Source organism: Furipterus horrens, unplaced genomic scaffold, assembly GCF_987537825.1.
Source record: "Furipterus horrens unplaced genomic scaffold, mFurHor1.1.pri manual_scaffold_3, whole genome shotgun sequence".
Taxonomy (NCBI): domain Eukaryota; kingdom Metazoa; phylum Chordata; class Mammalia; order Chiroptera; family Furipteridae; genus Furipterus; species Furipterus horrens.
This window is the reverse complement of record NW_028327173.1, coordinates 153,933,607-153,945,950: the sequence shown is the minus strand read 5'-3', so window position 1 is coordinate 153,945,950 and position 12,344 is coordinate 153,933,607. Positions and strand designations below refer to the sequence as shown.

Below are 12,344 nucleotides of genomic sequence, written 5' to 3'. Positions count from 1 at the left end.
ATTATTTTAGGCCGTTTACCATGAAGAAAGCCTAAATTTTCATGTGACATTAATTTCATTTTAGGTAAATGAGATATAATGTATATAATGCCCTTGGCACAGTGCTTGACATTTAGTAGCTCTGTCAATAAATAGTAGCTACTGTTGCTGTTATAAAATGAGACACAGACACAGTGTCTAGAAGCCATTTAATTGAAGACATAACTTCTAGTCTAGCAAAAATTTATACTACTATTTACTGACACACTCTTGAAATCAGTTTAAAGAAAGAAAATCTTACTCTTTCTCTTAGGCTTGCTTTAGAAGGCTGGTTTTAATTGCGTTTGCACAGATACCAAGACTGTGGTGAGGAGAGCCGTGTCCTTCTTTATTAGAAGAGATCACACCAGTTTTACTTTAAGAACAGCAATCTTTCAGGAAATTATGGGAACAGAAACATAGATTTAAAGTCCAAGAAATACTCTTATCTTTTCCCAAAGGCCAGCATCCCCCTACTTTTAAATTCTAGTCTAAGATGATTTTTAATTGTGTGAAGTCCAGATAGCACTGTAGGGAGAAGACCAGTTCCATAGCCCCTTTGATATCCTGGTAGCATGGCATGTGGTATCTTTTATTCCTCATTCTTCCACTTGTTCATGAGCTTGAAGAAATCACCAGGGTGCTCTGCAGGCACACCAGTGCTCCCCTCTGGTAAGCACCCTGCAGTGAAGTATGGAAGGAGAGGGTGTGTTAGGGAAGGAGGGAACAGAGGACCTCTGTAAATACTGTTGTTACCAGCTAAGGGCATCACACTTGCTTGAAAACGACTTCACAAACAGGCATTGGCAGCATGTCTGGTACACTTAAACACAAGTTTTGAAAAATCGGAGCCAAAATGTTTTTTAATCCCATGTAACTAGGGCTCTTTTAGCCTGCCTTTAGTTTACAATTAGTGTCACTCACAACTTAGAATATCATCAGGATACCTTGGTGATAGCCATGTTAAAGACAAGTGTTTGTAATGTCCCAGGCAACTAATCCAAGCACAGATATGGATCTTGCCTCAGGAGATGAACAAGCCACACAACAAATAACAGTGAAGAATAGACCTGGAACTATGTTTTGATGACAGACAAAAGAAATATCCTACATATATTTCTATATACATATAATATGTATAATATACATAATTTATATATTTTTAAAAATGGCCTATAAAAACATTATAAAAATATGTATGCTATTTCATAGGGAGGAACTTTGCTTCACAAGAACTAAAAAATGTCCTCTGCGTTCCACTACAGCTTGGTCTAAATATTTCAGCTCCCTTGTCATTACTGATTGTTTCCATTTTAACAAATAAACATGTTTTTCCCCCCAATCACTTTAGCAGTGTTCAGAATCCACCCACTGACTTACATTCCCAGCCTACACAGATGTCAAGGGTTTCTTTTTTTTTCCTCCTGCAGCTTTATCCAAATCCTGGGTTGAGGCGAATGTTCAATTTAATGGAGGGAGAAAGTACATTTGTTTGAAATCTAGAACACAGCTCTCTGTCCTTGGCTTAAGGGAGCGAGCTGGGTCACAGTTTTTCTGTGGCCTACATGCAAGGCTTCTGCTGCTCATTTTACAGTATTCCCTCACTTATCGCGGTTATTACGTTCTAGACCCCCTTGTGATAGGTGAAAATCCATGAAGTAGGAACCTTACATTTATTTTAGTATTTGTATATACTTTAAAGCTTTATAAACCCTTTCCACACATTTATAAACCGTCCCCAGTCCCTTATTAACCTTTCCCACTCCCTTATTAACTTTTTCCACACTTTTATAAACATATACTTATGTTCTTAAACATATTCTACACTCTTAAACCTACGTAACTTTAACAACATACGTATACAGTACCGCAAAATCCTGCGATATAGCGAAAAATCCACAATAAATAATTAAATATAATATATATATATTTTTAAATCCTGCGATACAGTGAGGCCACAATAAATGAACTGCGATATAGAGAGGGACTACTGTGCCTAATTGTAGTTAAACAACCAATTGGAATTAGAAAAACCAGGCTGCTGCTAGGTGCCGTACTTGATGGGTCCTTGCTTTCACAAGCTAGTTTGTAAGACCCTCCCACCCACCGTGTGCTCACTCTGTCAGTCATTAAGATATACCATTAAAATCAGAGTCGCTTTCTGTTAAAACAGGTAGATTTCTTGGTAGTTCCATTTCTCAAACTGTGTGCTTCATCTCACCTGAAAAACTTTGCTGGTGGGTCTTAGTCCATGAGAGAGAATTAAAGACTTCAAAACCACCAGCACTCCATGAGAATTGGAACCTATTTCCTCCCAGCTCCTTATCACTGCTAATTGTCCTCCCCTGGCCGTCAGCCTATGAAAACTCATTGGGTGTTCAGTTAAATGGTGTTGGCTCAACTCGGGATCCAAATTAAGAAATTCAAGCAGCCTTCACGATGGGCTTCTCCACTCACTCGAATGTCTTCTTCCCCAACGCCGAATCAAGGAGCTCTGCTGGGGCCGGGTCCACGTGACTGATGCCAAGGTGGTGGGAATGGGGGTGTGCGAGTGGGTGATACAGCCTCTTCCTGCGTGACTGTCAGAGGGGGCCAGGGTTGCTCAGAGCACCGCTCACATTCAAAGGTCAGCGGAACATGCCCAAAACTGTGCTGGGGGTCTGCTCAGACCTCACGCCTGCCCTTCAAGAGAGCCATGGAAATGGGACTTTTGAATCTGTGAGGGAGCTTTGGCGGGGTGATGGAGGTTGCAGTGTCAGCCCTAAATTTGAATTTCTTTGCTTTTCTTGGCTTGTGCTTATTCTTAATCTGAAAAAGGAATTTTCTGTCTGGAGCACACTTGTGGGGGAAAGAGAACATTTGTACAGAAAGAGATGTTCTTGGCAAGCGTGTGCTATGTTTCCTTCACTTTATTGACGACTCAAGTGTTTGAATGCAGCATTTTTGTTTGCTTGTTTTCCTTATGGCTCAGTTTCCCCTTCTGTTTGCTTTTATAATGAAGGGCAGTCTTGGGCCCAGGTCTGCCATGGAACCGATAAATGAATAATAGTTGGCGTGTGCATGCGCAAACACACGCACGCAGAAGTTTTTTATTCAGAGAGGCCTTTATATGTTATGACCAAGTCTTTCAAATTCACTTGTCATACACTGAGAGTATAAGGCTTTGGGATAACAGCTTCTGCAAATATTCACAAAATGGGGGGTTGAGTATTGGCTCCTGAGTTGTTCTCTCCTTGTGCCCTAAAGCCCATGATACAGGGTCTTTGCAAGTATAATTTTTTTTCACCTTGAAAAAATGTGGTGAAATTGCACATATTTTCTTGAATTAGACATTTATATTAGCATACTATTAATGATAGAAAAAGAAGAAGACTCCCCTTTTAAAAGAAATTGTAATTTCCTTAATTGCAACACTAAATACGGGAGGTAAAAAAAAATCCATATAAAAATAAGGATAACTTTGGGCATAAGAAAACTGGAAAGAAAAAGATTACAAAATTACTATCTTGAAAGGCTATGATAATCTCTGAAAATTATACTTAGTATTTAAAGGTTAGTGAATACTTCTACAAGTCTGTTAAACTCACCAAGATTTTGAAAATTCCATGAAGCAGGACTTAAGTTGTGATGTGTCTAAAGAAATCAGCCCAATCAAGCATCTGTGGCCTAAGGGAAGTAGTACTGAGGAGTAGACAGGGAAGCTGAGTTAGGCACTGGTGGTCCTGGATCTGCCTATTACTGATTTTGAGGTTCTTGAAAGTCCCCATGCCTTTGGGGGCCTCTGTCCTCCTCTGAGAAACTGAAGATTGAGAAAGTAGAGTTCTAAATTCTTCCCACTTAGAAACGTCCTTGATTTTTAGAACTTTTGGAGGCTTCAGTACTTAGGCAATCGAAGCTCATTATTTCTACATCATGACAAATAAAGGAGAGAAATGAAAGTGACTCTGCGGAAGTGCTGGTTTGCTTCATTAGCTCTGAGGGGAGTGATTCTCTGAGGTAGAGAGAAGAGCCAATGGCCCCTGCTTGGGAGCCCGTTAGGTCAGGCTTACTTTCTTGAGTTCTTGTGCCTGCTTACCACTATCATACCTGGGCCAGCCTGCCCTCTCATTTCCTTGGAATGTGCCATGTTCAATTATTCAGTTGGTTAAAGCTCCCAGTCACAAGTCTAAAGCTGCCTGGTATGTGCCTCCCTTGACCTGCCTGAATAACTCAGTAGGTTCATGTGTCTGCCAACGTTACATTAAAACTCACACATACAATACATTGTAACTGTAAGAACAATCTTTCAGGCATGTTTTCACTTTGTGATTATTAGTGATATTATAAAACGTTTTTGTAGGAAAATGTTATTATTTTACTTTGTGTTCTAAAAGTTTTGAAGAATCCAAAGATTTTAGGACTATTTCTGAGCTTCAGATGAACTATTTGGTAAGCAGCAGGTTTCCAAACACTTTCAAATCATTTAATTGGGCTTCTTAAATAAACAAAAGTGTAAGTGTAAGTTGCTTGTCCAGTTTCTTTTTCATGCCACTATTCAAGCAATCACTGAAAATTCTTATAATATTTTGTATGCCAAAATTATCCTTCTTGACCTAAGTTTATCTTAGACATTCATTGGTTTCCCTTTAGAGTCACAATATCCATACCTAAGAGTTATTTTTCTTAGTTAATAAAAAGTTTATTATGAAATTAAGTTCCTGGCTTTTATTAATAATGGATTAACTTTAGGAAATAAGATGATGGTACCAATTCTAATTCTGATCACTAACTGGGTGTTTTATAATTCAGCTAAATTCTGATACTGTCTTCAGGTAGTTAAGCACTCAGTCCCACAAGACTGTCGCCATTTCAAATGCCAATCCCAAGTCTAGGTTTGTTACCTGTGCTTCTGACATATTGGCCCTAAATCCTATAAGTCAGAGGTTACCATGACCTCTTCCTTGGGTTTGATTAGTTTTCGAGAGCAGCTCACAGAACTCAGGAAACTACTGTACTCACTAGATTACGAGTTTATTATAAAAGTTTATCACCCAGGAACAGCCAGGTAGAAAAGATGCATAGGGCAAGATATGGATGGGGAAGAGATGTGGAACTCTGTCCCACAGAGCACACGCCTGCTGAATCTTCATGTGTTCACAAACCTGGAAGCTCTTCGAATCCTGTTCTTTTGGAATTTTGTGGATGCTTCCTTACCTAAGTATGAGTGATCAAATCATTGGCCTTCAATTGATTCAACCTCTAGCCCCTCTTCCCATAACTTGCTCTATGGTCAGGGGAGTGGGACTGAAAGTTCTAACCATCTAGTCACATGGACGGTTCTCCTCACAACCAGCCCTCCTGCTTAGGTAAGGTCCAAAAGTCATCTCATTCACATAATAAAAGACACCTTCCTGGCCCTCATCACTTAGGAAATTAAAAGGTTTTCACAGTTCTGTGCCAGAAATGCAGACAAGGACCAAATATATATATCTTACTATAAATAAAAATTTTACAGAAAACAAAACATAGTTCACTTTATATTCTTTATTATAACACTTTTATATTATGCAGCCTATCATGGCTAAATTTGGACATGAAATTTCAGAGAATGGAGAATTTTCAAGAATGTGAAGTCTTTTAGTACCGTGACCGTTACCTGGCAGTCCTTTTACAGATAAATCGCCATTGGCTTAAGTTTTACATGAACTACGCAAGAAGGCTTGGGTCTCCAACATGCTAGGACTCTTAAGAAGCTAGAGAAAATAAGGTTCACACACTCTCTTAAAGAAAATTCTTTGTAAATGCTTAAATTATCAATACCTAAAGTAAAACTTCCCTAAGAAATAAAGCATAATTAAATAATAGTGTTTTACATTTAAGAATAAAATGTACTTAATATATAAAATTTGAGCAAAAGATTTTCTAATATGCCAACAACAGTGTATTCCTTTGTCTGTAAGGTTGACTTAATAAAAATGTTGGTTATAGAAACACATGACCATAAGTGTTAATACCATTGAACTTAGGCAACTCACTTTTTAAGATCATCAACTGGAAAAAGGTTCCTTTTGTTTTGCAGTGACTAGACACATAAAATAATGGAAAATAATTAGTCAATAGCAATTATCATTGCATTGTTTTTTTTTTATAAATTAAAATTTGAAGCTGTTCAATATATGTAGAGTATATATGTGGATGCTAAAATAATCTGCATTATACTGTGGGAAATGTGAAAGTGAGTCCACTTTTGATGTTGCTAACGTGCTATTGTTACATTTTTAAAAAGATCAAAATGGCATCTGTGCTGAACTTTTTTTAAACCACTGCCTATTTTTTCAGACATCAATGAATGTGAAATTGGAGCACACAACTGCGACAGACATGCTGTATGTACCAACACAGCAGGGAGCTTCAAATGTAGCTGCCGCCCTGGGTGGATTGGAGATGGCATTAAGTGCACAGGTGTGTCAGAAAATAACAGACAGTGCTTCTCACGAACTTCAGAGATTATAAATATGAAAATGTGAATTCTGTAAAGAAGAATTTAATTTGTATATTATTGGCATTAAATAACACACTTTCTGTTCATAACGATGTGATTGGTTTTCTTAAGATCTGGATGAATGCTCCAATGGGACCCACATGTGCAGCCAACATGCAGACTGCAAGAATACCATGGGCTCTTACCGCTGTCTCTGTAAGGAAGGGTACACGGGCGATGGCTTCACCTGCACAGGTAGGTTTGTGTTGGGAACAACTATGTAAGTAGCAGTTGGAGAAGCAAGGTGTTCCATGGCTTTCAGAACCTCAATTCTTTTCTGAAGGCTGGGTCAGGTATGGACAACTTTAACATAAAAGATTAGTTATTTGAAACTAGATCCTTATGGAATGGAAATTTGGAGATAGGTCAGTTAGGACGATTGCAGAAGTTAATTATATATGTATATAGTTATTAGTACTACATATATCTCACTGTATATAATGTCATTAATTTAAAACAAGCCATGCTGCCTTATATAATCCTTAACCTTTATATTTTTGTGCCTATTTCTCACTGTTGACTTGTTTTCCATCCCATATTTGAGAGTGAGCTTGCTATAGGAAGCTAAGGAAGGAAAAGGGATTGGGTATTCTGGATCATGTCAACAGCATACCTTTTCCTCCCACTGGCCAACACCATTGTCATCCCGCATTGGCATAAGCAAGAACTTCATATCTGCTTTGCTAGAAATTCATTCACTTCTAGATTTACAATATATCGATGACATTTTTTTTAGTTTAATAGTCATGGAATTAACATGAACTACATATATTTGAATATATAGAATTAGAAATGTAATTGTGTAAATACAGAGGTGGGCAAAAGTAGGTTAATAATATCAAATAATTTAAAATAAATAAATAACGAGAATAAACTATTCCGTGTACTCACAACTGGAATCCTACTTTTGCCCACCCCTGTATGCTACATGCTCTTACATGTACATGTATACACAGAGAACATTTTTTATGTTAGGACTTTCATTTTAAATAAGATACTGACATCCATTTCTCATTGGTCGTCAGGTAGCATAGCTGCTCACATGACTAGAAACATTCCTTTATTCTGAGCACTTTGCTCTCAAGAAGTCATTTAAACATAAGAGGCTAAGGCCCAGTAAGTGATTTACCTGAATGATTTTTTAACTCACTGAAAGTGTTATCATATTTGAAATTGTTTTTCCTAACCCAGTGAAGATTTGTCATTATAAACCTCCCAATACCTTTTAGGAAATATTGAGTGTTTCATGTATTAGGAGTGTATGGCTCTTATGTTTGATATTTAATATCCATGATTATTAACAGAAATCAATAAGATTAAGCAGACAGGAATTTTTGGTGTCCTTTGTATTTGTTGTTCTAGTTCTTTTGCTGCCCGTTTGAGCAGAACCTGAACCTTGAGAAATAGGCACAAACCATGGTGTGTTATTTCCTGTCATGGAAGTGTCTTCATGTGGATGAGTCTGCTTGAAAAAGCCTTAGTTTGAAAGATTTATTTAACTTATTCATTTTACATCATTAGTGATAATTTAGCATTTGAATACCATGTTCACTGAATATTCAATACTAGCATTCCAGAAAGAAAACATGTCTAGGAAGCTCTTTATCTGTTCTTCAATTCTAAATGATAGCTTTGCTGGATAGAGTAATCCTGATGATAGGCCCTCCTTGCTTTACATCACTGAATATTTCTTGCCAATCTCTTCTAACCTACAAAGCTGCTTTTGAGAAATTAGCTGACAGTCTTTTAGGAGCTCCCTTGTATGTAACTAACAGCTTTTCTCTTGCTTCTTTTAAGATTTTCTCTTTGTCTTTAACTTTTGGCATTTTAATTATGATGTTCTTGGTGTGGGCCTCTTTGGGTTCATCTGATAAAGAGCTTCCCAGACAAGAAAAATCTAAAAGAGTTCATTACTACCAAACCAGCATTACATGAAATGTTGAAGGGTCTTCTTCAAGAAGAAGATAAAATATATGAACAATAAAATAGCAGTAAATACATATCTATCAACAATTGACTTTAAAAAACAAAATAAATAATCAAGCAGAACAGAAACAGAATCATAGATACAGAGAACATTTTGATAGTTTCCAGATGGGAAGGGGGTCAGGGGATGGATGAAATGGGTGAAGGAAATAAGAAGTACAAATTGATAGTTACTGTATAGTCATGGGGCTGTAAAGTACAGCATAGGGAATAGAGTAGCCACAGGATGTATATGCAGAATCCATGGATATGAACAATGGTGTGGGGATTGCCTGAGGGGGACTGGGGGAAGGGGGGGAACAGGGACAACTGTAATAGCATAAACAATAAAATATAAATTAAATTTAAAAATAAAGTCAATAAAGCATCTATTTTTTTATATTTAAACTAAAAAAGTAGGGAGAGAGAAAAATGAGTTTAAATGTGTCAAGTAGAAAGTATGACCAAATACCACTGCACTCAGGAAGCTGATAATTATAAAAATTGTTGGACCTGTGGAATGGGAAAACTCCTAACTGAGAAAGAGTAACTTGTATTTCTTTCTGGCTGTAGATCTTGATGAGTGCTCAGAGAATCTGAATTTGTGTGGCAATGGCCAGTGCCTAAACGCCCCAGGAGGATACCGCTGTGAATGTGACATGGGCTTTGTGCCCAGTGCTGATGGGAAAGCCTGTGAAGGTAAGTGATGGAGAAGCTGCTGGTGGTCTTGCAGGCCTGATGAGATTAGGTTATTTAAACATTCCTGATTTTATTTTTTAACTGATGTATGTTTCATCTTCAATCTCATCAACTCAGTTTGTGGAGGGATTAAGTTTCCAGCCAGATCATTTCTTTCTCTTTGTGCAGAGACAATCTTCTATGGCCATAAATTGCACATCCAACCTTGGCTAGGCAGCCTGCAGGAATACACCTGTTGGTCATAGGGAAGGGAAGATCATCAAGTGTGGTTAACTCTTCTCTCCATTGCTGGGGGAAAGAAGTCAAAGTGCTGGTCTCCTGATAATGCCCCATTGGAGGATTCTCTTTAGATATGGAAACACTTTTAAGTCTCTGTTATGGTTTGGTTTCTAGACATCAAGGCTTTAAAATAACAGCAGAGCAAAGTCTTTTCCATATGTAGAATAATGTTCTGGGTACATATGTCTCACATGGTCTGTAAATATCTTTTGCGAATCCATCCAGTAGGAGACCCTTTGGGATAATGTCATGATGTCTCTCAGGGAGAGACTCTGTGTTTCTGATAATTGTTGGTCAGACAGGAAAGTCCTGGGAGCCTGTTGGCTAAGGATGTATCCTACTAAGAGACACAAGATTTTTCCTTTACCCACACTTGTAAAATGTAAGTGCATTATCCCTCATTGAGAAGAATCAGTGGCTACAATGAACTAAAAAGATTTCCGTAGAAATAAATAAATGATAACAATTGACAGTAGAAATTTAAACAAGATACTGATTAATGGTTTAACTAATAGTTGTTGCTTGTTAATAGGACATTAACTTAAAATCAGTCTTTAGCTACGACATGTATACTATTTCCCTCATATAGTTCTATAAATACTTTTCTTTGTTATAGAATTATTGGGTGTTCTTTATACAGTTTATATTAAATATGCAAAGTTTGATATAAAATTCCTCTGAGTCAAGAAACCAGATTATGCTCTTGGTCATGTGCCTAATGCCTTGTTTACTTTTGTTACTCTGAACATCCAAGGAAAACAGGTACTGTGCCACCTCTGGTAACATAAATAGTTGCATTGAAAGTTTTGCTTCTCTTAATGCTACAAGGGAAGGTTTTGTTTGTTTGTTAGCTCTTAATATAAATCATCGCTGGCAGAGTGGTCATGGCTATTTAAAGCCAGTCTCAAGGCCGAAAATGTGCCCACATGTCAATTACACAAATAGAATGTTAATGTGGGGCAGGGACAGAGGCCTGGAAGTAGCGTCTGCAGTTGTTAGATCTCCATCAGCAATAGCAAATGCACACCGTAGCACTAGGGACACAGAGTGTTATAAAACTGATTATAAAAGTTTCCAAAAATAACCCACAACAAAAGTAGTGAATATATAGATTAAAAAAAAAAAAGAATTCAAGCTAATGTGGTCTTTCTGGCCCTTACATCACAAAAGTGATTTGGACCTGCACGAAACACCATAAATGAGATACATATATGTAAAATGCTTAACCCACTACTTGGCATGTAACAGGGGCTGAGAAAAAGTGAGTTCTCACCAAAAAGACTTCCCTATACATAACAAATCATCTAAAAGCCTATAGGAGAAGTGCCTAGATTGATATCTAATAGTCATCATTTTCCTAGTAATGTTAATTTTCTAATTACATTAAGCAGTATCTGTAGCAAAGAAAGAAATTTAACGTCTCCCTTTTTTTACCCCTTTCCAAGATATTGATGAGTGCTCCCTTCCGAACATCTGTGTTTTTGGAACTTGCCACAACCTTCCTGGCCTCTTCCGCTGTGAGTGTGAGATAGGTTATGAGCTGGACAGAAGTGGCGGGAACTGCACAGGTAAGGTGTCCATTTGCATCAAAATTTGCTCCCAAAGGTCCCAGGGGATTTGGCTGTTGGGGTCTTGCTGGCATTCCATAACGATATTCACAGAGTCACAAACAAAAAGCTGGGGTGAAGCATTAGGTATCACAGAATTAAATTTCTGACACTTGGAACTGGTCAGATATGAGGATGCAGAGGAAAAAAAATTGAAGACAGTTGAAGGAGCCGAGTTTGTAACCTTAGAACCATGCTGTAGCTACAGAGGAAAGTTCCAGGGGTGCTCCAGTTACAGGGCTTCCCAGCCATTCCTTCCCTCCTTGGGTACATTTTCAGAGAGTTTCCTTTTGAAGGCCACGGGATCATTGGTTTTCTCTTTGTACTCCTCCATAACAATACTCACTAGTTCCCACCCCTGGCCTGCCAGTGGTCACCAGAGAATGTGGTACATAGACCTCAGCTGCCCATTTGTAGTGTGCTGATCATCTTCTTGTAAAGCAAGGGAGTCTCTGGGAACATATGAAAAACATTAGAAAAGCTATAGGCACGCCCATAGACTGTTACTCTGCTCACTTTGGCACTGAGTTGGGACTTTGAAAGCCATTTGCAGTTGTCCATCCTAGCCTACCCTTCCATTGAAGGATATGGAGGAAACAAATTCCATTCTGTATGGGCACAGGGTGTCAGGAAGAGTAATTTTTCCAGCAACCTAACCAAGCCATGACGCAGTGGCTCTCCCGCTTGTGACCATAAGCTGCTTGTACAACCCTTGGCATATTCCCCAAATTGCTCTGCAATAGGCACACATTCTTCTCTTGGTTTTTCTAAAGACTATATTATGGCAGCAGGCTGGGCCTCTGGCATCCCATAAGAAGTTGCCTCTCCATGTTCCATACCCTCTCCTCAGTGTCCCAAATTGCCATCAGCTTAATTCTATCTAATCTCGTTTCTGTTACTCTTCCATGTCTCTCCAAATTCACATGAGATTTGAGCAAAATAATTCTCTGTAGTTGAACCTGTAGGTTCCAGGTCCAGGGCGGGGAGGTCCCAAGGGAAAGGTATCATCCTTGTTCTCCATTCTCTCCTCTCTGAATCCGTTTACCTGTCCTTGAGTATTTTGTGAGTGTTCAGCACAAACTAAAGGATTATACAGAGTCAGAATTTGCCAAAACCAACGTCCTGAATATCTGGAATTCTGTACATATTTATAGACTAGATCCTGAAAGGGAAATACTCGACCCAGCATCAGTGATGGGAGAGAGACTCTTAGCAGGCTTGGGGAAACACGCTAAGCCTCATGCACGTGTCTGTGC

The 12,344-nt window shown here is 38.4% G+C and overlaps 1 protein-coding gene across 1 annotated transcript in view; it reads left to right on the top strand.

Annotated features, from left to right (window-relative positions):
- The window catches only part of FBN1 (fibrillin 1), a 226,274-nt gene that overhangs the window by 159,556 nt on the left and 54,374 nt on the right, over window positions 1-12,344 (top strand). The window contains exons 32-35 of the mRNA XM_090270572.1: window positions 6,337-6,459; window positions 6,611-6,733; window positions 9,077-9,202; window positions 10,927-11,049. Coding sequence (XP_090126698.1) covers window positions 6,337-6,459; window positions 6,611-6,733; window positions 9,077-9,202; window positions 10,927-11,049 — 495 coding nt within the window. The remainder of the gene's footprint in view (window positions 1-6,336; window positions 6,460-6,610; window positions 6,734-9,076; window positions 9,203-10,926; window positions 11,050-12,344) is intronic.